This window comes from Haemorhous mexicanus, chromosome 4 (genome assembly GCF_027477595.1).
Source record: "Haemorhous mexicanus isolate bHaeMex1 chromosome 4, bHaeMex1.pri, whole genome shotgun sequence".
In the NCBI taxonomy this organism is placed as follows: Eukaryota; Metazoa; Chordata; class Aves; order Passeriformes; family Fringillidae; genus Haemorhous; species Haemorhous mexicanus.
The window spans coordinates 31,784,333-31,805,162 of record NC_082344.1 but is presented as its reverse complement, the minus strand read 5'-3'; the positions used below and the strand labels follow the sequence as shown (position 1 = coordinate 31,805,162).

The following is a 20,830-nucleotide window of genomic DNA, read 5'->3' as shown; positions in this document are numbered from 1 at the left end:
CTAGCACAGTCCCTCCATCTGGTCTGTCCACTGGAGAAGGAATGTTGCCATCAGCAGCCCCCTTTGGTATGCAGGTCATCTGCTGACCTGGAGAACAGTGCCAGACAGTCTGAGTCACAGCTCCAAAGGCTGCAGGTGATCCCAAGAGACTGGTGAAGGTCAGAGATGTGTGACAATTGCTGCTTGTTTGTATTGATTTGCAAATAACAATCTGTGGTTGAAAAAGGCTCTGGATGCCAGGCTGATGGCAAGTCCTTCCTCAAGTAAGGGACCAGCCCAGTGGTACAACTAGAAGGTGGAAAGTACAGGCACAGAAGGGACAAACATCACATAGCCAGGACAACTCTGGTTTACTGCAGGGAGGAAGGAATTCATTAGCTAATCAAGTGAAGATATGGAGATATGCCATGTATTTCTCAGACCTATACATGTTCATATAAAAGATAAAGCTGCGTTTTTTGGGTGATAAGTTCCTCAAAGCTTTTTCTCTTTCTTAATTGAAACATTTTTTTTGCACCTGAGAAAAAGCCACAAATAATGAATGGCAAAGTGTTCTTCAAAGGAAGTGTGATTTAAGAAAGAGTTCAATTAGATATAAAATTAAAGATAAAGCAGATTAACTGCCATTTGCTCTATTTGTTTCTGAAGTCTTCTAACCAGATGAGTTTTGAAAAGTTTTCTTTGCAACAATAATAGATCAGACACTCAGCAAGCTGAAATACTGACAGCTTTGTTTTATAGAAGGATGCTGTTCAGCCACGCATACAAAAGTTCATAAGAATTATTCTTCTCTTCAGTTCTTCACTTCAAACCCTTTGACAGAAACTCCACCCACATAGCCAAATACAACCACACCAGCTGAGCATATCTTTGGGTCATGGCACAGTTACCCACGTAACTCAATGCTTATAAATGCTTTATGTGTTACATACATAACACAGGCTCTGTCAGAAAATCAGCACAAAGCTGTTTTCTAAGCCATAAAAAATATTTGTTAAAATTATGTCCTTTAAGGAGTCTGTCTCTAACACTCCCTTTCTTGCACTGCAAACCCAGTAAAATGTGACAAAAGGACTACTCTTTTTTCAAACAAATGGCCACCTTACCATCTATAGCCAAGATGGTATGCCCTCTAATACTGCAATAAAGCTTTTGCTTTAAAAGTCCTTTTTATCCTCTTAAATAACCTCAATTTCCAAGTTCATCCTGCTGGCTGTTAGGTGTTATAGAACAGGACTGATGAACACCAGCATGTAGTTCCCTTCCAGCTCAGAACACGGTACAATTGGTACCAAGTTTCCCATTATGACAGGAAACGGACGAGAAGAAATCTGATCAGTGCCTTCAATCCACAAGAATCATTGGGAATTGTCAATATGGGAGACCAAAGCATGCCACTGCAAACCTCACTATCTTTATCCTATCAAGCTCTCAAAATTACTGCTGCTCTGCTATCTTGTTTGCAAGAAGGCTGATAAGCTCAGAAAACTGACCCACAATGCCAAAAATACCTGACCATGTGCCTTCCCAGTCTACTCTTCCACAGGACAAAGCTCTGGCTTTGTTGCTGCAGATAAGCAGACAAAACCTGCTCAGCCCTTGCTCTCACAGCCACAGCCTACTGTATTTAACACACTTAGAGGGGAGAGAGGGACACCAAGCTTTCCAATGGGAGAGGCCTGAAACTCTTGTGGTGCTGCAGATGCCTGTGCCAAAAGCCTCCAGGTTTTAGCTGCTGGAGCCTCCCCAGATTTTGCAAGCAAACTGTGTAGCACCTCTGCATCTTCAAGGCAGCACGAGCACAGTGCCTTGTCCTCCAGCTCCTCTCTAGTGAGTTGAAGCAGAGCACCATCAGGTGCCACAGTTGTAAGGCTCTTGTACAATGCAATTCACCCTCTAGTGGATGACACAGGAGCTGTTTACCTGCACATAAATTTGGGTAACCGTTGGCCAGGTAGGTAAATTCTGTCCTAGTCTGGATGACATTTTGCTCATCTAACAGCTTCTAACAATCAAAAAAATCCAGATGATTAAGAGAACATAAAAGCCAGCGCATAAAAATCCATGATATAGAATCAGCATAAAGTTCTAAAACAGAGGAGTCTCCAACTTCCACAGTTGCTGGTGATGCAGGAAATTATTAAGTACATGAAACAGAAGGTAAATTTAACAGATTTTATTAAATTTACATATAAATTACATTCCTGTGTGTCATGAATGACTGTATAGTTAGATATATCCATTCTGCCTTAAGTAAAGATGTTAATTGCTCTAAAAACATGGTTGATAGAAACTGCAGGTTGTAGCTTCACAAATTGGTGAAAATGCAGCTTCAAAGAAATGCAAGTCTGCTAGACCACCTAAACCAAATAAAAAGTTTTGGCTTCAGATTTCCTTAATTTCCCTCATGAAAAGCCAGACAAGGTTGTCATCAGTGTACTTTTGCCACAAGTAAGGGATTCAGGCCCATCATGTTCAACTGCATCAGTATTCTCTTGAATGAAGTCTGTTCTTTCAGATGCTTTTCTTGATTGTCACCATTTGTACTGCTTTGCATCACCAAGAGGCCTCAGAGCATGTGAACTACATGTGGTTCCAGAAGAAACTGGAACCAAAACTTCCAGATGCTATAAGGAGAATCTCCACAAGGTAGTCCAAAATAAAGTCTTCCAAAACATACACCAAGTAGATGCCAGATTCTCTTAATCCCCACTCCTCCTGGCTGCACTGTGCTGGCACTCAGCAATAAGGGAGATCAGGTACTGTATCTCTACAAGTAGACCCTCAGAAATGGCAGTTCCTTAAGCTAATGACAAGTTGAGTTTTAAAGTTTTGTTTGCACCACTTTGGAGAATGAGATTTACTCCAGCCCTTGAGACTGAGCTAAATGCTTAAGGCTTTCTGATATAGTACCCAAAAGAAGCAAATTGGGAAGTCCACAGATTCAAAATTAATTTTTTGGGCATCTACTTATCTATTTTGGGGAATCAGTGAGAAAGTTGGTATTTGCAATCCTAAAAATGTGAAGTGTGCAAGTTAAAATGAAATACAGCAGATGGAAAAACCATTATGTCCTTTGAAAATCCAAGCCTAAAGTGGTTTGAAAACTGAAAACCCATAGTATTTTGTAATGATATTTATGAAGTATAAAATTTCATTCACCATCCTGGCAAGACAAGTGCTACAACCAAGAAAAAAAATTCATATATATTTGTCATATATCAGTATTAAGCTTCCTCTAACAAGCAATATATGTCAAAGACATGTTCAGCTAAAGAGGCTGAAATGAAATTTGTTAGGCTGAGGCCTATAGAACCAGTGTTTATTCCCTATGTAGAAATTAAACCACCAAGTTTGTTTCTGAAGCTCACAGCATTCCACAAGAAAAGTTCCTGGAGGGGAAAAAAAAAATCAAGTGGCAGGTATACACAAGTATAGAGCACAGAACAGCTGCAGACCTTCTGTGGGCTTCCAACTATTCCAGTACCTCCAGCGAGGCTCTAGAAAAACTGTTCTCTGGATGACAAACAGATCACAGGACATGTAATCAAAATACTTCTGTTATCACTGCTCTGGAGGGATCACAGCTTTATTTGGGCTGCACTGGCAGTGAGCTGCACAGTCCAGAGGGGATCCCTAAGCTGCCATTGACTTTGCCAGCTGACTGCTGCTCAACTTGAATGACACTCTGATCCCAAGACTATAACCACTGAGGGCCTGTTTCCCCCAGCCCTTCTAACTAAGAGCACATTGAAAGCCTGCTGTTTGCCTTTTCTAGCCTGGCAGAAGGTTCTTCTTTCCTGCTTGCCATGCTGGACCAGCTCTGAGTCTTGGCAGTGTGGCCAAGTATCTCCACTCCTCCGTTCTTTCCCTTCTGACCACAGAGGGAGAAAAGAGCAGTTGAGTGGCTCATTATCCAGCAATTAAGCCCACAGCACTTGCTGTTGTTAGGATCAGGATCCATATGAAATTGGAAAGCTTTCAGACACACCAAGGAGAGCATCCCCACCAAGAATAGGTGTGTTCTGCTGCTGGGCTGTAGAAACCATTGTACATTGGATATCTACCTGGCTCACAGAAACATGGGCTCCTGAAAACATGAAGCCAGACAGAATGTGAGGTTTGTATGGCTGAGATCAAATGAGTCAGCTACAGTCTGGCAATGCAACGCAGGCAATTCTTACTTCCTGTGAGAAGAGAGAGCTCTGTATATAAGATTTCTGGGTCTGTCAGTTCTGTTGCTCTGAAGGACCTGGATATTTCCATTGTAATGCAAAAGCTTGTTTTTTTTAAATAGGATATAGCTAAAGATGTACATATAAAACTATAAAGACTTGAGAGCAGCATTCACAAGAATAAGAAGTTTGAGAAGTTTTTTTTGACAAAGGTCATACTAAGATTGTTTTAATCATCCATCCTGCACAAAAGGCAAAGGACTTTTATTCAGAAAAATACAGTCTGGAAAGATAAAACTGGAAATTAATTCAGCCAAATATTGTGCTATGGCAACAAACTAGTATGAACTTAAGTTGGTGCTTGGTCTTAAGTCCAGCAATCACTGTGCTGTGGTAGAGACTTTTTATATGAAACAATGAACAGGCATATGTTCACTTGTTCAAAGAAGGTGGACACAAGCTGGTGTTTCGCACGGATTTCTTTCTCAGGCAAGGAAAAGTTCTCAATTCACTTAATTAACAGTCCCATGTGATATTAGGAACCAGAACTTCTCTAAGCCATCTTCTATTCTTCATTATAGTGCACTCCCTGGAACGATGGAGGAGAAAGCTCAAGAATTCAGAAGTACAGAAGCCTTGGAGTCAGGGCCTGGATTGTAGCTTTTCTATGGATAGATAGGGCCTTGTGAGCACACAGCAAATGGATAGGCCAGGTTTCAGTTAAAGCTTTTCTTGGATTCTGGTAGATGATTGTTTGGGCTCAAACATTTTGCTTGGGTATAAAAGCTGGGGCCAAGACATGTGGCCGTGTAGAAAAAAAGGTCAATATATTGCATATAGATGAAGGCAGTTGTCCCTCTGACAGACTGCTTCCTGAACAAACAAATGTCACATGGATCAAGTCCATTCCTGTCTGGCTGTAGGCCAAATCAATTTCAAGTCCCAGACTGCTCCAAGCTTACAGGCACTTTATACACGACCACAAGCTAAGCCAGCAGCTGCTTAGAGGGTGACCACAGAGCAGGATGTGTCAGAAGAATAGCTGTACACAGCCCACAGAACTTAACCTGCTCTTAACCTGCTCCAGGTTTCAGATGCCCGTTTTGGAGTTGATCCAGTTTCGATAGTAAGTCACTCGTGTGTATACTCCTGGTTTATTTGGCTTGCCACAATCATCTCCCCAGCTCACTATTCCCACAAGATACCAGATTCCTCTGGAATTCGCATTCACCAGTGGCCCACCAGAGTCGCCCTAAGGAGAAAAATGTCAACAGACAGAAAAAAAGTAAACAGCCATGAACTCAAATTCTCAAATTCTTCTGGTACAATTGGTGGGTATTTTTCTGTAGACCTCAGCTATAATTCAAGTTTCACACAGTTTACTGACAAGACAGAGGATCACAGCCTATGTCTAATTCAGACCCTCACATCTGCATTCTCTCACTTATGCATTGTATATAAACTTCATGCAAACTGAAGTGCAGACTCCAGTGTGTGAGCCTTGAAGCTCTTAATTTGTATCTATCAAGATACTGAAACTCATAAACTTAAGTACCAAAGTACATCTTATTTCTAGAAAACATTGCTCAAAGTACATTTTATTTCTAGAAAACATCACCTTCCACCCCACCTATTTCCTTTTTACTACTACCAACAAAGAGACTTACCTGGCAAGCATCCACCTGCCCATCCAAGTATCCAGCACACACCATTCCAGCTGTTATCGCTCCACCATACACTTGTCTCCTATTACAAATCTCAGTACTTATAATTCTCACTTCTGCTTGTCGAAGCAGATTAACACTATAGCCTAGAAGGAGAAGTAGCATTAGAATTTGCAGACAAGGTAAGCAACATAAAAAACTCAATGATTAGGAGTAGCCAATTTTTCCTGCCACAGGCAATTAAGGGAGCTACCCAGAAAATGTCTCAGGAATAAGAAAGTTAATACCCTCCACTGCCAAAGTCCTTCACTTGCTCCAAAACATAACTCCTATCCATCTTCCATCATCACCAGATGCTCTTTAGCCTAATGGACAAATGGATTTTTTCATACGTATTTCAGTGCTGCATTCAACTGTAAGTTACATGGTATGTCCTTGCTATCGCTGAGAAAACCTATTTGGTTAACTGCAGCATAGCTTTGGGCAATCACTACACATCCCAAGGGTCTCCCATGAAACACAACCTATTCAGGTCAGTGGCTCTCACAAGCAGATTTATAGTCCCATCCTCTCTAACCTCAATGACACAGACTAATTTGAAAGAAGCTCACTCAAATCACTGGATGAGGCCTCACTTATGACCAAAGAGAGAAAAACTGATGAAAATTGTCATGATGGATCTGCAAAAAGTCTGAAAAGCAAAATAACTCATGGTCAGAGCTAAACCCAGAGGGACTGGAGAACCAAATGTATTCAACCAGTGCTGTGTGTATAGAAACTAAGAAAAGCTGCTCTTAAATCCTGTAAGACTAACCTTCAAGGTCTTCCCCCAATTTCTGATCCACTGACCAAGCCAGAAAAAAAAGCAGCCAACTAAGTCCAAAGGTATCTCACTGGGACATGCACCTATTAAACACCAAGTCTAAGGAACTCAAAATAAACAAAAAACCCCATAAAACTAACATCAGTCTTCTCAGGTACGTGTGTGACAGGGCACAGGGAGGCAAAAGACACTCACCATCATTCTCCAAAGCTCCCCAGCCAGTGACAAAACAGGAAGCGTTGTTTGGGAAAACGTGAGATGCTTCAGGAAGGCAGACACTGTGCACCTCACTTGTGAACTCAATAGGAGAGGCAAGTTCCACAACAGCCACATCATTGTCATGATCAGTGAGAAGGTCACTGTATCTCTCATGAACAATAATTCTCCGGACAAGTTTTCTCTGTTTTGGAGGTCTCAGCAGAATTCCAAAGCTGGCAGTCCACCTCCGAGGATCTTTTACTCTGTAAGATGTTTGAGGTTATGCCATAGCCACACAAAACAACATACCTAAGGGAGCTTAGGTCTCCATTCAAGCATCAAAAAGCAATGTGACCAAGTTTGCCGAAGGGGAAGAGTAAAACTTCATTATCTTTTAGCAGATACAGATATTAGAGGCCAAGAGTCCTAAGGCCTGTAGGATCAGAGAGGTGCTGATGACTTACTCTCTAAAGCAGTGGGCTGCAGTCACCAGCCAGGTGTTACTGATGATTGATGCCCCACAGCGATGGGTCCCATCTTGCTGAATGCTCGCCTGCCATGGCCATTCTCCCTCCCGTGCACCCTGCCCACCAGTTATTCTTTCCACTCCTGTGAAGGATGAAAATGCCTGTCTTCGTATTCCACAGCCTGTCAGAGAAAAGGCAGCTCTGCTTTAGCTGATTGAAGGCCCTCATGGCTGCAGGCACAGGTGTAACAGGGCAGGAGTCTCCATCAAGAGACAGCCTTCACCTAAAGCAGGGAAACCAAGTGCCATGGTCACAAGTGTCTCAGGATATATGCAGGGCAAATGAAGAAGTTTGGTAGAGCAGTCAGTACTTTTCCATTAAGCCAGTTTTCAGACACACAAGCCCATATGAGTTCCCATGGGACTTGAAGGCTGTGTATCTGAGACACTGGAAAAAAAGGGATTTTTTTCTCGTCACCTACAGATTAGCCTTGGCAGCAGCAACAAAAAGTAGCGTCCTCTTCCCAACAATTTACTTACAACCACTGTACCAACAATCAGGTATTACCCAGCTGAAAAAAGTTAGATTCAAACCAGTTAATTCTCAGAGGCCATTTGAAGATGGAAATCTAACATGCAAAGTCTTCAAGAGCATGCAGTGGCCTGATGGAGTGCCCTAGGAGGATACTTATGCTGTCTCCCAGTTTCCTGAGGAGCTGTAAGACCTCAAGGGGGAGCACAACAGGAGGACAAGAGAACTTACCACTCTCCAGGGCCGTGCCACTGCCTTGCTCTGAGTGTGGACAGCTCTTCTCCCTCTCCCACCCTCTGGTCTTTCCTTAAAGTTTAGGTCAAATCGGACAGACATCTATTGCCAAACCTTTCTTCAGGGAGGAGGGAAAATGTCTTTTGAAGGATCCCAGCAAGAATCATGGCCCACAGGAAAACTGTAGTCTTTCTGCAAACTTGCTAACAGCAGCTCAATACATGCCCCTACTTCCAACAACCAACATTAAAGTAAGCGCTTCCCACCACCAAGCCAGAATGCTTGTTTCTACAAATGTATAGAGCCAGCAAGACTGCAAGGAAACGAGCTGAAGTCTCCCCTGGCTCATGCACTGTCTATTGTTCTAATATCTGCAAAAAATTCTATTTTCAGCTTGTATCATGAAAGTATAAGGATTTTCTAAGCACAGAACCTCCAGCACTGTGTCCCAGGACCTTTACTATAAAGCATTTGTACTTACAGTTGTTTAAAAGGTTATCTCCCTTTTCCTTGTTCAACTCTAGAATGAAAAGCAAAGACCACCGTAAGTTTATCTCATATGCGATGTGATCCAGCCTAGACTCTCTCCCTGCACCCAGGAAACAAAAATTAAATGGCTTGCATTGCTGCCTGGAGTGACAGCACAAGAAGCAGTAATTTGCTTTGTTGGAGAAGTTTAGTTGAGCCTCTGTTCCTCACTGAAAGGCCACAGGATGCACATTTCTTGCCTTAGCTCAGAGCTAACAAAAGCAGCAGATGACTGCAAGTGGGTCCAAGTTACATCCACACATACAATGTGCACCAGCAAATGCCTACAGGCCTTTTCTCAGGTTTTGTGTGGCAAGGTGGTCAGATGACTCTTCACAAGTCCTCAGTGCTGGGATTGTCTGAAGGTAAACTGCAACATTTCTAATTTCTTTCCTTCAAAAACCCCTCTGTCAGAGTCAGATAGCAATCCACAATAGATTCATGGGAAAGGCTTACTGCCCAGTGATCCTCAGGATCTTGTTACAGACACTTGCTACAGAAATCTGTCAAATTACAAAGGAAATGGCAGAGGACAGAGAAGGGAACCACCTCAGCCCTGCATTTTTAATAGCTTGAGGACTCTGCATTTCAGTGAGTGGTTATAAAAGTTCTTACTCAATTTACTGTATGTCTTACAGTTGTTTGTGAACCCATGGCCACAAAATTGGACCTTTTTTGATGAATTGAGGGGGACTATCTCATTCAACACAACCTGAGAAAACCTCTGATGCATGGAGAAGAGCTCACACTCCTAAATCAATGTCAATACGTTTTAGTTCTTTCCATGTTCCATCTTCCAACTTCCCACGCTGTCAGCCTTACAGACAATTTTGAGAAAGCAAAAAAAGAAAACAAGAACAGTCCATATTTGCATACTAAGGTGAAATTCATTATGCTGAGAACAAAGTGTGAGGAACAAATTCCAAGCTGAAGACACAAACCCAAGGCACTTGCCTGTGAGTTTAATGGTAGACTGGTCAACATTTAGGAACGTCGAGGTTGCTCTCAGCCTTCTGAGTAACACGCGGTTGACTTGACCCCAGGTCGCTTCTTCACTGTCAGCAGAGGGAAATTTAAATACCAGAACAACAGATGCAAGCACTCCAACAGGATCTGGGCTACAAACCAACAAAAACAAATGGTGTCGTTCTCTTTGCCTACTAATGCTCCCGGTTCTGCTTTGTGCGGCCTGCCTTCTTTATATGAGAACAGGTCTGGTCTGCACAGATGTCCAGAACAAATCGTATGTCTGTGCTCAAGTAAAGGAAGAGGATTACATGTCAGCAGGGAGCAAAAGCTTCTTGCTATGACAGTGATCAGAGGGAATTTTCTGGGAACACTTAGAGAAAGGGTAATCAATCTGCAGAAGTATAAAGCCAAACTTCTCTTCCTTGCTGACCTCTAAGGGTAACTGAGTCCTCAGTGTTGTGAGCACTAGAGGACAGCAACAACCAAACAAGGCTTAGTCACCCTGGTGGTGTAACCCAAGCCACCAGGAATGCTCCATATGGTCAACAGGTAGGGAAAAAAGGTATTTAGCCTGCTTATTCCTGGCCTTCACATCACTTACCTTAGAGTGACCACATGAGACCTGATATATCTTTTACTTAGAAAGGACCCCCTGAATATTTCAGATATCTGTTAAAAGAAAAGAGTGTATTAAAATACACCTGAAATAGGTACATGCTCTTAGAATATAACAATCTCATGAGCCTCTGAAACACATGAAAATGCCTTCAGATCTCCACCTCCACACCAAAGCTACTACTAAATTTCCTTCAGGGAATGCAGATCAAAAATAAACACTGAGCTGGCTGATTTCACTATCCATTCTGCTCTGTGCTTGCCAGTTCCACCACAGGGCTTCTGGAGCAGACAGCACCTGTCCTTACCATCTACATGTGCAAAGTCAGCTGTGCATTTTTAACCCACAACAGCAAGGTGTGTAAGGTAAGGCCAGCCATGTAGGGATGAGGCACAATCACCTCTGACTATTTTCAATTACACATTTGCAGAACTCTTCAGCATAGGTCAGATGTAAGCAGAAAATCTTTTGGCTTACCATGGTTTCAATATCTTCACTTAGGTTCCTGAACTCCTCTGTAGTTTGCCTTTCATACTGAGGATTATAGTCGACATTGGTGATTAGGAAAGATGCATTGTAATATCTGTCTTGATCTACAGAGGAGAAAAAGAAGGAAAGGTAGCTGATCATCTTTAGTACAATTCAGAGGTGCACAATATCTCACAGAACATGGCACAAGCAAGGGTCCCTGGCCCTGGCAGTGATCCTGTCAACTGTGAAATTACAGCTTTAGGAGCACTTTGGTAAAAGGGGGTTCTGGACCATCCTGTTTCCCCATGGACCATCTAGGGGCTCATTTCTTATTTGAGGACCATCCCAAGGAGCTCCAAATTACACCCACTACAACATTGCCCTGGGATCCATCTTCTTGTTGGCCTGAGATGAGCACAGCACGAGACAAAGGAGCCCTTCCAACTCAGCCACATCCACTCCTCTCCAGCTGCACTCTGTCACATTCCTGCCCCTCTGAGAGGCATGTGGGGCAGAGCTGTTTGCATCTGTTCAGTGGTTAAGTTAATTTTAAAATCTGTTTCTTGAGTGTATGGCAGAGAGGGGCCCTGCAACACAGAGCTAGCAAAAGGCAATGCTGAGCTGCAGCTCTGCCACTGCTCCTTCTGGTGTCCTAGTGCAAGCCACAACCTCACTGACTCTTGGTGAGCTGAGATGGCCACATGATTCATTCCATTCCAGCAGGAAAGCATTTAAAAAAACTCACACTGCTATCTCAGAGACTGGGAATGGAATGACTCAACTTCATTCATGAGGCAAGTGACTGGGAATGGAATTAATTGTCTTTAAGTCATAAGCCAAGATGGTTGGACTTGGTGATCTTAAAGATCTTTTCCGACTTTAACGATTCTATGATCTGCGACTGAAATTGGGCTCTTGGCAACCAGAACTGAGTTCTGAGCTCTAAAAAGCTTAAAGCTCTGCCCTGTCTTTTTCTGGAATATTCTCAACTACAGGGTTGAGTTTCTGAAAAAAACCCATTCAAGACTAAGCTTACTATGCATCCTGAGTACTAGATACACCTCTGGCTTATACAAAAGACTCTTATTCTTTTACCAGTAGAAATATCAGGGCAGAAAACAAAAGGAGGGTAAAACTGAAATCCCTGCTTCAAGTAAAACATATTTCAAGTATTCTTACAGGTTTTCAGATCAATCTAGCTCTCAAATAGCTTTTTGAAAGTTCTCGTGTGAGTTTTTACCAGGGGAAAATTGCATGCCTAAATCATCGAGCAGGACCAGAGTAGCAAGTAAAACACAACAGATTCCTGAAAGCTTGTAACAACAGAATAGCAGGGCACTTACCGTGGCACAAAAGAAATGTAATCAAGCCAATGATGAGGGCTAAGCCTACTATCACTGACACAACAATGACTGCGATCTTCCATGGCTCTAAGCGCCTTACTGCTCTGTCCATCTGGATCACTGCCTGCATTGAAGAAAACAACATGGAGAAATTCAATTCCAGTACAAAGACAATAGTTCATCCAGAGTCTAATCATATCTGGCACAGCTTAGCTCAGCTGAAAAACCCCACAGAATGAGGCAGGTTGGGAAGGACCCCTGGACTCTGAGGGCCTTACTGTTTAAACTAAGCTCCATTAAAGTAGTTGCTCCAGACCCTGTCCAGTCAAGTTTTTAGTATCTCCAAGGAGAAAGATAACTCAAGATCTCTGGTCCAGTCAGTGCACATCCTCATGGCAAAAGCTTTTCCGTTATATTTAGTCAGAGTTTCCTGTGCTCTAACTTGCCTCTGTTGCCTCACATACACACCGAGAAAAAGTTGTGCAGGAAATGCTAGTAGAGACAATTTCGCTTCAAGAAATATTACACAGATTTCAGGTGCAGCCAACTGCCCACACAGGTACTCAAACTGAACGTAAATGTAATAATTGATGACTGATGAAATAACCTCTGCCCCAAGGATATTCTAGGCAACCAGAGATGCCACATAATACATAGCTTTGGTTATATTTAGTTGGTGTGAGTAGTAACATTTGTTGAGTCCCTACAGGGTTTGGGGCTTACTGCTCCAAAGCCACACATATATTGAAAGCAACCACACCCTGCCTCCTGCCAGACAATCTATAAAGAGGTACTTGTGTGTAAACATGACACGGCAACAATGTCCAGTAGTAACACTCTGAAGGCCAAGAGCAGAAAAGTAAAGTGGTTGAGAACTTGACTCACATATGGACAGAGGCACAGAAGACTTTATATTCCACTTATGTCCTCCAGTGCAGCATTAAGCAACAGAACATTAGGAAAAATGCATTTTTGTGCATGCCCTCAGTAGCTTTATTGTAGGATGATGCAAAACCTTATGCACAATTATTAAAGATCCCAAATAGTTCCACAGCACACCATGTGGTAATTGTCATGCTGAGTCTCTGCAACATGGTCTGCATTAGAACATGGTATCAGAAAAACACCTGAGATAATCTCTCAGCTATCCTGGAGAGACAAATGGCAGCAGCCATCCCTCAGGAGGAGGACTGGCTGGCTATTCACTATGCTGATTTACACCCCCTGATCCATGCTGGTATTGCTGTGAACTATATAACTAACATATATATATAACTTATACTAAACACTGTTTTCCCCTTTTCAGGCCTATAGCACAGCCATCTCTGAGCAAAATCTGAGAAGATGCAGGCAGAAGAGGAAGAAAGGCAGAGAAAATAAGTGTTTGCAGGTTTTCTGAATACAGAGTGGAAAGGAAGAAATCACAGTGAAAGCAGAGCAGGTTAACAGCAGGGGCTCCATCTCAGAAAATGAGCTGAGTGGGCAGATTAGCCCATTAGTAAAGGTGAGGGTCTGGTGCACAAACCCAAGACAGCAAAAGGCAGCGAAGTGGTGAGAGAGGGGGATGGTGTTATATCCTCTGCTTTGATGGGAATAAAACCAAGTAAAGTCACAAGCAAGAAATGGCAAGAAAAACAAACAGAAAAAAAAATCAACCCCCCCCCAAAACAAAAAAAACAAACCAAAAAAACCAACAACCAGATAGCACTACAGAGGAAGGAGATGAAAAATCTGCAGGCAGCAAGGGTGTATTTAACAAGAGACAGGGAAGCTGGAAGAAACTTAAACTTTAATCTCCTCATATAAAATCTTGGTTTCTTGGTTTTGGCTAGTGAGAGTACTAGCCAAATGGGCAAATTTTTTACCCATTCAAACAGGTGGCATAATGGAAAGAAAATGTTAAAATAAAGGAGCTTCCACCAGCATCACAACTGCAGGTAGTCACAAGAAGCAGCTTAGTGTTACCAAAATATAAGGATAGGTGACCAAGATCAAGTCTTCTGCTTCAGAGTCACAGGCTATGGAGAAAGCCAGTACCTCTCCTTCTGTTGCTCCTACTTTTCTGGGGCAGGTTCTGCTCTCGCAATGCACAGCCCAAAATTTCCCCCACCAGACTGGCTCAGCTTCCTGATGTCAAGGCTGTAGGGCAGTTGATAGGAGTCTGAAAACCCAGGCTGGCCAAGATTACTCCTTTGCAAACTACAAGTTGCAATAAGCACATAAATAACACCCACCAGAACTCAGCTGGCTTCACTAAAGCCTTGACTTCTCACCATCTAGTCCTGTATACGCTGCCCATCAGCTCTGAGAGTTTAGCAGAAAAAGAGATTCAGATAAAAACCTAAAACCAGCGGAACTGTTCCGCCTTGGTTTCTTCAATATGCTGCAGCCTTCCATGGAGCACTCCCATACCCATCTCACAGCATTTCCCAGTCCCAGGGAATTGCAACATACCTCATGGGCAGTCAATTATTACTCTTGCTCTCAAGCCTCTTGGCTAATCAGAACATCCCACTATGGCAACATGCCTCTGCCCTTCCTCAGTAGCCACATCTCATGCTTGGAAGAGGCAGCTTTTAAATTTCACTTTGCTCTCCTCACTGGAGAGCTTTTGTTCCCAGCCTGAGCCCCTCCCATCCATCTCAATCAGACTGGTTCCCTTTCCTGCAGCTGTTCCCACTCCAAGGGCTTCCACCTGAATGGCAATTGGAGCGCCATCCCTCCAGTGCTCTTGGCACATAGAACACACAGCACAGCCCTGGCAGCGTATGGCTGACTCTGCAGATACTGAGGCAACTGTGCTCTTGGATTGTAACTGCTGCATTTTGTGTTATGTATCCAGACAGATTTCCTCAAAATGTGGCTTTATGCCAAAGCTACAAAGCTTAAGATTAAAAAAACTGAGCATCTCCTTTCGTGTGAGACTCATGTTCTCACAGGCAGCACTGTCCTTCCAGCCATCTGTCTCTATTTCCTTTTTGTGCAAATACCAGCTACAGCCCCAAACAATGGCAGCACAGACCCCTTTCTCCTCCAATATTTCAGAACTGCTTGTTCTCCACAAGTCACACAGACTTGCAAAGGGAAACAGAAACCTTAGGAAGTGCTGCAGTACTGAGGGAAACGTAAACACAGGAGATAAGGAATAAAACCCTATGCCACTTCCAATACTGATTTCACTTAACTTTTTTTAAGAAAAAGCTTTAAAGCATTTGTCTGTTGGAATGGACTCTTAAAAATCATCTAGCTCCAAAACCCTTGCCAAGGGCAGGAACACTTTGCACTTGACAAGGTTGCTCAGAGCCCCACCCAGAGTGGCCATGAACACTTCCAGCCAGCGATGGGGCATGCACAGCTTTTCTGGAAAAACTGCTTAAGTGCCTCACCACCTTCACTGTATCTCCCATGAGTCTCCTCTTCCCCAGGCTGAACAGCCACAATTCTCTCAAGTCTGTCTTCACAGGAGAGCTGTTCCAGCCCTCTGATGATCTTCACAACCCTTCTCTGGCCTTGCTCCAAAAGGTCTGTGTCCTTCCTATGTTCAGCTTATCTAGAGCTGGATGAGTACTCCAGTACTCCACAAGAGCAGAGTAGACTGACCTCCCTCAAACTGCTGGCCACAGTTCTTTTGATGCAGCCCAGCTCACAGTTGGCCTTCTGAGCTGTGAGTGCACATTGCTGAGTCTTCTTGAGCTTTTCATCCACCAATACCCACGTGGTGTCAACCAATATATACATTCAGGTAATTAATTTGTGTATAGGATATACAAATTAAAGTGGAAGTATCTCTTCAAAACCAAAACAGTTTCCTCCCTTTAGCAGGATGGTTTTTGACTTCCATCTTGCTAAGTAACAGAATAGAACAAAAACCAAAAAACTTTTACAATGGAAGCATCAAGGCTCATCAACTCCCAAAGTAGCTCAGTAGCTCCCATGTTTTGCTGTTTGGGTTTTTTCTATTTTATCTTACTAGGTATGCCTAGCTTTGCTGAGACAGCGGCTAGGATGGTTACTGAGAGACAGTTCAGGTTATCTCCACTCAATGCTTTCATTATGCATACATATTACATCTCCAACCAGCTCTTCACTCCCCTAGCCTTTTTTGCTGTGGTGCCACAGAGAGCAGGACTACCAGAATAACCACCTTGACAGGGATTCCTGTGCTTGGGATATCCTGCTCCATAGTTATATAATTTAGTGGCAGGTGGATCCCCCTGTTTAGGAATTAGACATGGTCTTCTCCGCACTAGTAACCAAGCAAATTCTGCTCCACCCAGCAACACTCAATGGCCAGAGAAACAGTGATCCTCTGCAGTGCTGATGAAAGCCTTCCACCATGGATACATCCTTTCTTTCTTCCTGTAGCAAAGAGACATTGCTTAACAGACAGGCATGCTCCTCAGAAGACCCCAAATACCACAGCTGTCTGTGTGATGCCTTCTAGAGTTTGGTGTTTCACATGGCCTCACGTTTCTTGTTTCCTTATATCACAGGCTTTGACTTTTTTTACTGCCCAAACTCCACTAAGCTGCAAATTAACTCTCAGCAGGGCTGATGGGAATTCAGCATCCACCCTCTAGCATGAATGAGATAACTCAAACTCCACAGCAGCAAACCCTAACAGATCAGACCCAGACACCGCTGGGAGATCTCAAAGGCCAATCTATGCTCTTAAAACCACCTCCTTGTGGTCTACATTTGACAGCTTTCAGTCTGCAGTGAATTCGTGTTTCAAGTTTCAAACCCAAAATCCTTTAGTTCAGTACAGACCTGCTTATCTTGGCAATACTAGCATGAACATTAAACCTCCTCCAGCATTCCATGTTCTCATTTAAAATATGCGTCATTCCCAAGATAATCCATGAAGACAGCAGCATCTCTCCAATTCATAATCACAGCTAATTCAGGTTGGGAAGAGCAAATTATTAAATCTCCTAGCTTACACACCTTGGCTCTGAGACAAAGACTGTGATGACTAAAAAGTTATTCTGTACTAAAAAAAAAATCCAAATAAATTCTTTTGAAAATAGATATATTTTAATATAATTAAGTATTTAAAATGCACTAAAGTTGTGTTTAAAAAGAGATAGAAGAGGTTTGATAAATCAAACCTCAATACAAGATATTAAAATAAGTGAAATACAGAAAGAAATAAAAGCAACATTAACATAGTTATTGACATATTATGAAGAAGAGTTGTACCAAAATTTTACAGAACTAAAATTGGTCTTCCTTGTGAAACAAATAAGAAAGCACATAGAATTTCAGGTTGGACTTCTAATCAGCCCCAAATGAATTCTTTACCTTTGAATTTGGAACACTTACCCAAAAGCAAAAGACAAGGGCAATACACAAGTGACAAGCTGGTTTTCCCTGAACCTGTACCAAACTCCCTAAAAGATTACTATATTCATTCACAATGCAAGTGATGCAAGTTCAGCTCCCACCTCTGCCTGACAGGGTTTGATTCATTATATTGAGATTATCCATCTCTTACGGTTGAGTTACTGTGTGTTATCAAAAGCTTCAGCAAGAGCAATACCAGCAAACTGATCAGAATGCATTTGTTCAGACAAGAAAAGGAAGTGTAATTTTATCATATGGCCCTAGTCACCGAATTTCTGGATAAGCAGGGAACAGCCACCCGGTTCTGCTTTACAGATCTGCTCTTGATATTTTTTGACTTCTTAAGCTAAGACCTCATAGCATCCCAAACTAGATTTGCTCTTAGATTAATCCAAACCATGTTTTCTTATACCAGCTCTTTACTGAAAGTGTTTTGCCATGTCCCACAGAGAAGAAAACGTGCAACCTCTTCTATGTGATCTGCTGCCGTCTTCCTATAATACTTTTTTTGGTTGGTTGGTTTTTTATTATACCCCTGCCAATGGATAATCCAGTATTCTCGGAAGAGCCAGTGGCAGAGTTTGGGTGGCACATCTGATGGGGAGGGTCTCTCCACATTTATAGTCATGACCAGCTTTCCCAGTTGATGGATTCAGGTACATGCCCACAAACATTCTTCCTAGAAATAGGACCTTTCACAAGACAAATGAACAGACTAATCTGCTGGCCTGGTAAGTGTGATTTAAAAATCCAGACTAGGTCTCTGGAGCTATCTACCTTGGCAGGGTGGTTGGGAATGGCAGCAGATGGGATACATCTGTCTTACTCCAGGAGGCCTATAGAAAAAGCACAGGGCCACAAAGAAAGGCTTGCTAATTTTACTCCCACCTTTACCACAAACAACCACACCAACCCAGAACTTCTCCTGTGCTCTTGTGGCATACTCAGGACACGCACTTCAAAAATAATGGGACAACAACCTCAGCTGCTTTGAGAATTGAAGCAGAAGAAGATGGTGCCTGCTTAAGTACTGCCAGACCCTTGTTTGGATGAGGTCAGTTACCTGCCAGCCTCAATTACTCAATGTTTGATATTTCCTAAAGCATTCTGATACAATGAAAGACTTCCAAACATTGAAGGTATCTGCTGAGGGAAATGAAGTGTGCGTTTTTCTATGCGTCATACTAAATCAGCTTGATCTCCCACACCCTTGAACAGCCCACAAAAACAGTAGGTGCTGCATGCCACCCCTCTGCAGTCAGATAAAGCACCAGTAATGTATTTGCCACTTACTAATTGAGCTCCTCCCCTTAACCATCCAATTCTACCAAGGTCTTGCTGCTTCCCCAGAGCACACTTCAGCTGGGTAAAGACAACCACTCCAAACAGAGCTCTTGTCATTTGCTTCGATTCAAAGGCAGCATTCAGTCTTTGGGATGTCTTAACTCAGAGCTTCCCAGCAACTATATCCATGATGCCAAAATGCTTCTCATACAGGCTTCCCTGCTTATCCAATCACCTTTGCAATCAGCACAAAAGGTTTGCTGTTCCTTACTCTCTCATCCATTTTGCACACGACTATTTGGAAGTTTTGAGCTCTTTGTTCGTTGGGATAGAGGTAGCCTCCCGTGCCACTACAACAGTCTGTGGGATGTAACTGTAATGCCAAGGACTGAGATATCCTTTATCACTTATTTGTCTTTCTATAGCTGACTGCCACAGCCAACATCTTGAAACTCATGTTCTGAAACAAGTTTTAGCAGAAGTAGGAGGATTACTTACTACATAAAGACTTACAATTTGCATGAACTCTGAGAGGCCATCTCAGGGTAAAGAAAATGTTAAGCACATGGCCACTGACTGCAATCAGTTTAGGATAAATTTCTGTAACTTTAACATTATCTTTACTTCTCAGATTTCCCCTTCCAGCAGCGTTGGTCACAAACAAATATCTTGCTCTATTAGTTCGACAGTCACAGATGATAGCAGTAGATCTCTGCTTTCCAGCCCTCAAAAATAACACTGCCTGCCTCCTTTTGTCCTTCTTTGATTTCTTGAAATCTGCTCCAAAAGCAAGACACCACACAAGTAGTTACAGTCTCCGTGAGTTTTCAGTTTGATTTTCGTTCCAGTGCAGGGCAGGCAAAATGGTCAGGTGCCAGATTTGGTGTGTTTCCAAGCTGATTCTGCACAGATTAACACTTCAGTGGCTGCATACAAAATCTATTATATAATCAAAGGACAAGAAGCTACTTTTACCAACTGTACTCTGCTTGTCCTCTCATCCAGCGGTTGTGCCTAGAACACATTCTAACTGCGCTAGCACAAATGGTAGGTCAGTCAGCGCAGTGTGAGATGACTCTCACCTGCCCTCCACACAGGCCACCTTGATTTGCCATACTGTGCTGTAGATGAGCTGGAAAATTCTCAGAAAACATGCATTTTGGGTGAGGAGAAAGGCTGAAATATCAGAAGGATTACTGATGTATGAAAGGCAGATCAAAACAGAAGCAAGCTCAGAACTAGTGCCACTCTCCCCACACCCTTGGTCGAAGCACAAACTGCCCTATAAATCTACACATGATGTAGCCATGCTGACCAAAATACCAAGAAGCAAGCCAGAAGCTCGTGGCACTCACCTCTGTGTACCACTCAGAGGTCAGTAAGAAGCTCTTCTCTCTGGGAGATCCACCGTCCTGAGCACCACAACACACTGTGCAGCATCTCAGCATAGACTTGAGGCTTTATCTCCTGAATTAAGAAAGAAAGGAGTCATAGGCAAGTCAGAACAAACAAGTCCAGCAAGTCTCAGTGACAGAGGCTTACCCAGTAGCATGATTCCTCCCCTAAAACAATAACAATACACTTCTTTCATCACACCTTTCATCCAGGAATCCTGAAGCCTTTTCAGAGTATTAGCTACACCCTGCAACACCCCAAATCAGAACAGCCATGAAAATTTTGCAAGGATGCAGAGTTTATTTCCTTCTTTGGTATAATTAAGAACAAATCAGAAACCGTGGGAAGGATCAATGCAGAAAATTTTCATGTTCAAGAGACAATGTTCAGCCCTAGGTCATGTATGGAGCTGACAATCTGACACAGAATTAAAGGTATGTGCCTCTTAACTCCCTTGAACTTCCTTGAAATTGGTCATTTGGCCAGAAAAGAATCTGCCCTCATAACAGCTAAATTCAATTTTTTCATTCTTCTTTAATTCCTTAGATGATAATTTTAATTGTGGTCACCTAGTTACACATTTCTGTCCTGAAAAAATTCTGCTGTGTCATAAACATTTGTCATATAAATATTTTCAGGTTGTAAATAAGAAGTTCTATTTGTGCTAGTGACAGCAAGTTAGCTGGCAAACAATCATCACAAGCTCAAACTCTAACCAAAAGCAGCATTTCTGAACCTTCAGAAATGCTTTAAGTTTTAAAGTTTTAAGTTTTAAGAAGTTTTAAG

The 20,830-nt window shown here is 42.6% G+C and overlaps 1 protein-coding gene across 3 annotated transcripts; it reads right to left on the bottom strand.

Moving 5' to 3' along the window:
- Window positions 1-2,161: 2,161 nt before the first annotated feature.
- TMPRSS11E (transmembrane serine protease 11E) lies at window positions 2,162-20,156 on the bottom strand. 3 transcript variants are annotated; one of them, XM_059844320.1, is made up of 10 exons: window positions 20,005-20,156; window positions 12,020-12,143; window positions 10,683-10,798; window positions 10,191-10,258; window positions 9,575-9,738; window positions 8,574-8,612; window positions 7,325-7,508; window positions 6,858-7,123; window positions 5,843-5,985; window positions 2,162-5,427 (listed from the first exon to the last, which is right to left on the bottom strand). In XM_059844320.1, the coding sequence occupies exons 1-10, from the start codon at window positions 20,095-20,097 to the stop codon at window positions 5,266-5,268; spliced, it is 1,359 nt and encodes a 452-aa protein (XP_059700303.1). In that variant the 5' UTR covers window positions 20,098-20,156; the 3' UTR covers window positions 2,162-5,265. The 3 variants fall into 3 exon arrangements, with proteins under 3 accessions (XP_059700303.1, XP_059700304.1, XP_059700305.1); XM_059844321.1 differs by having other exon boundaries at window positions 9,575-9,675; XM_059844322.1 differs by lacking the exon at window positions 20,005-20,156 and adding an exon at window positions 14,474-14,599.
- Between the last annotated feature and the right edge of the window lie 674 nt (window positions 20,157-20,830).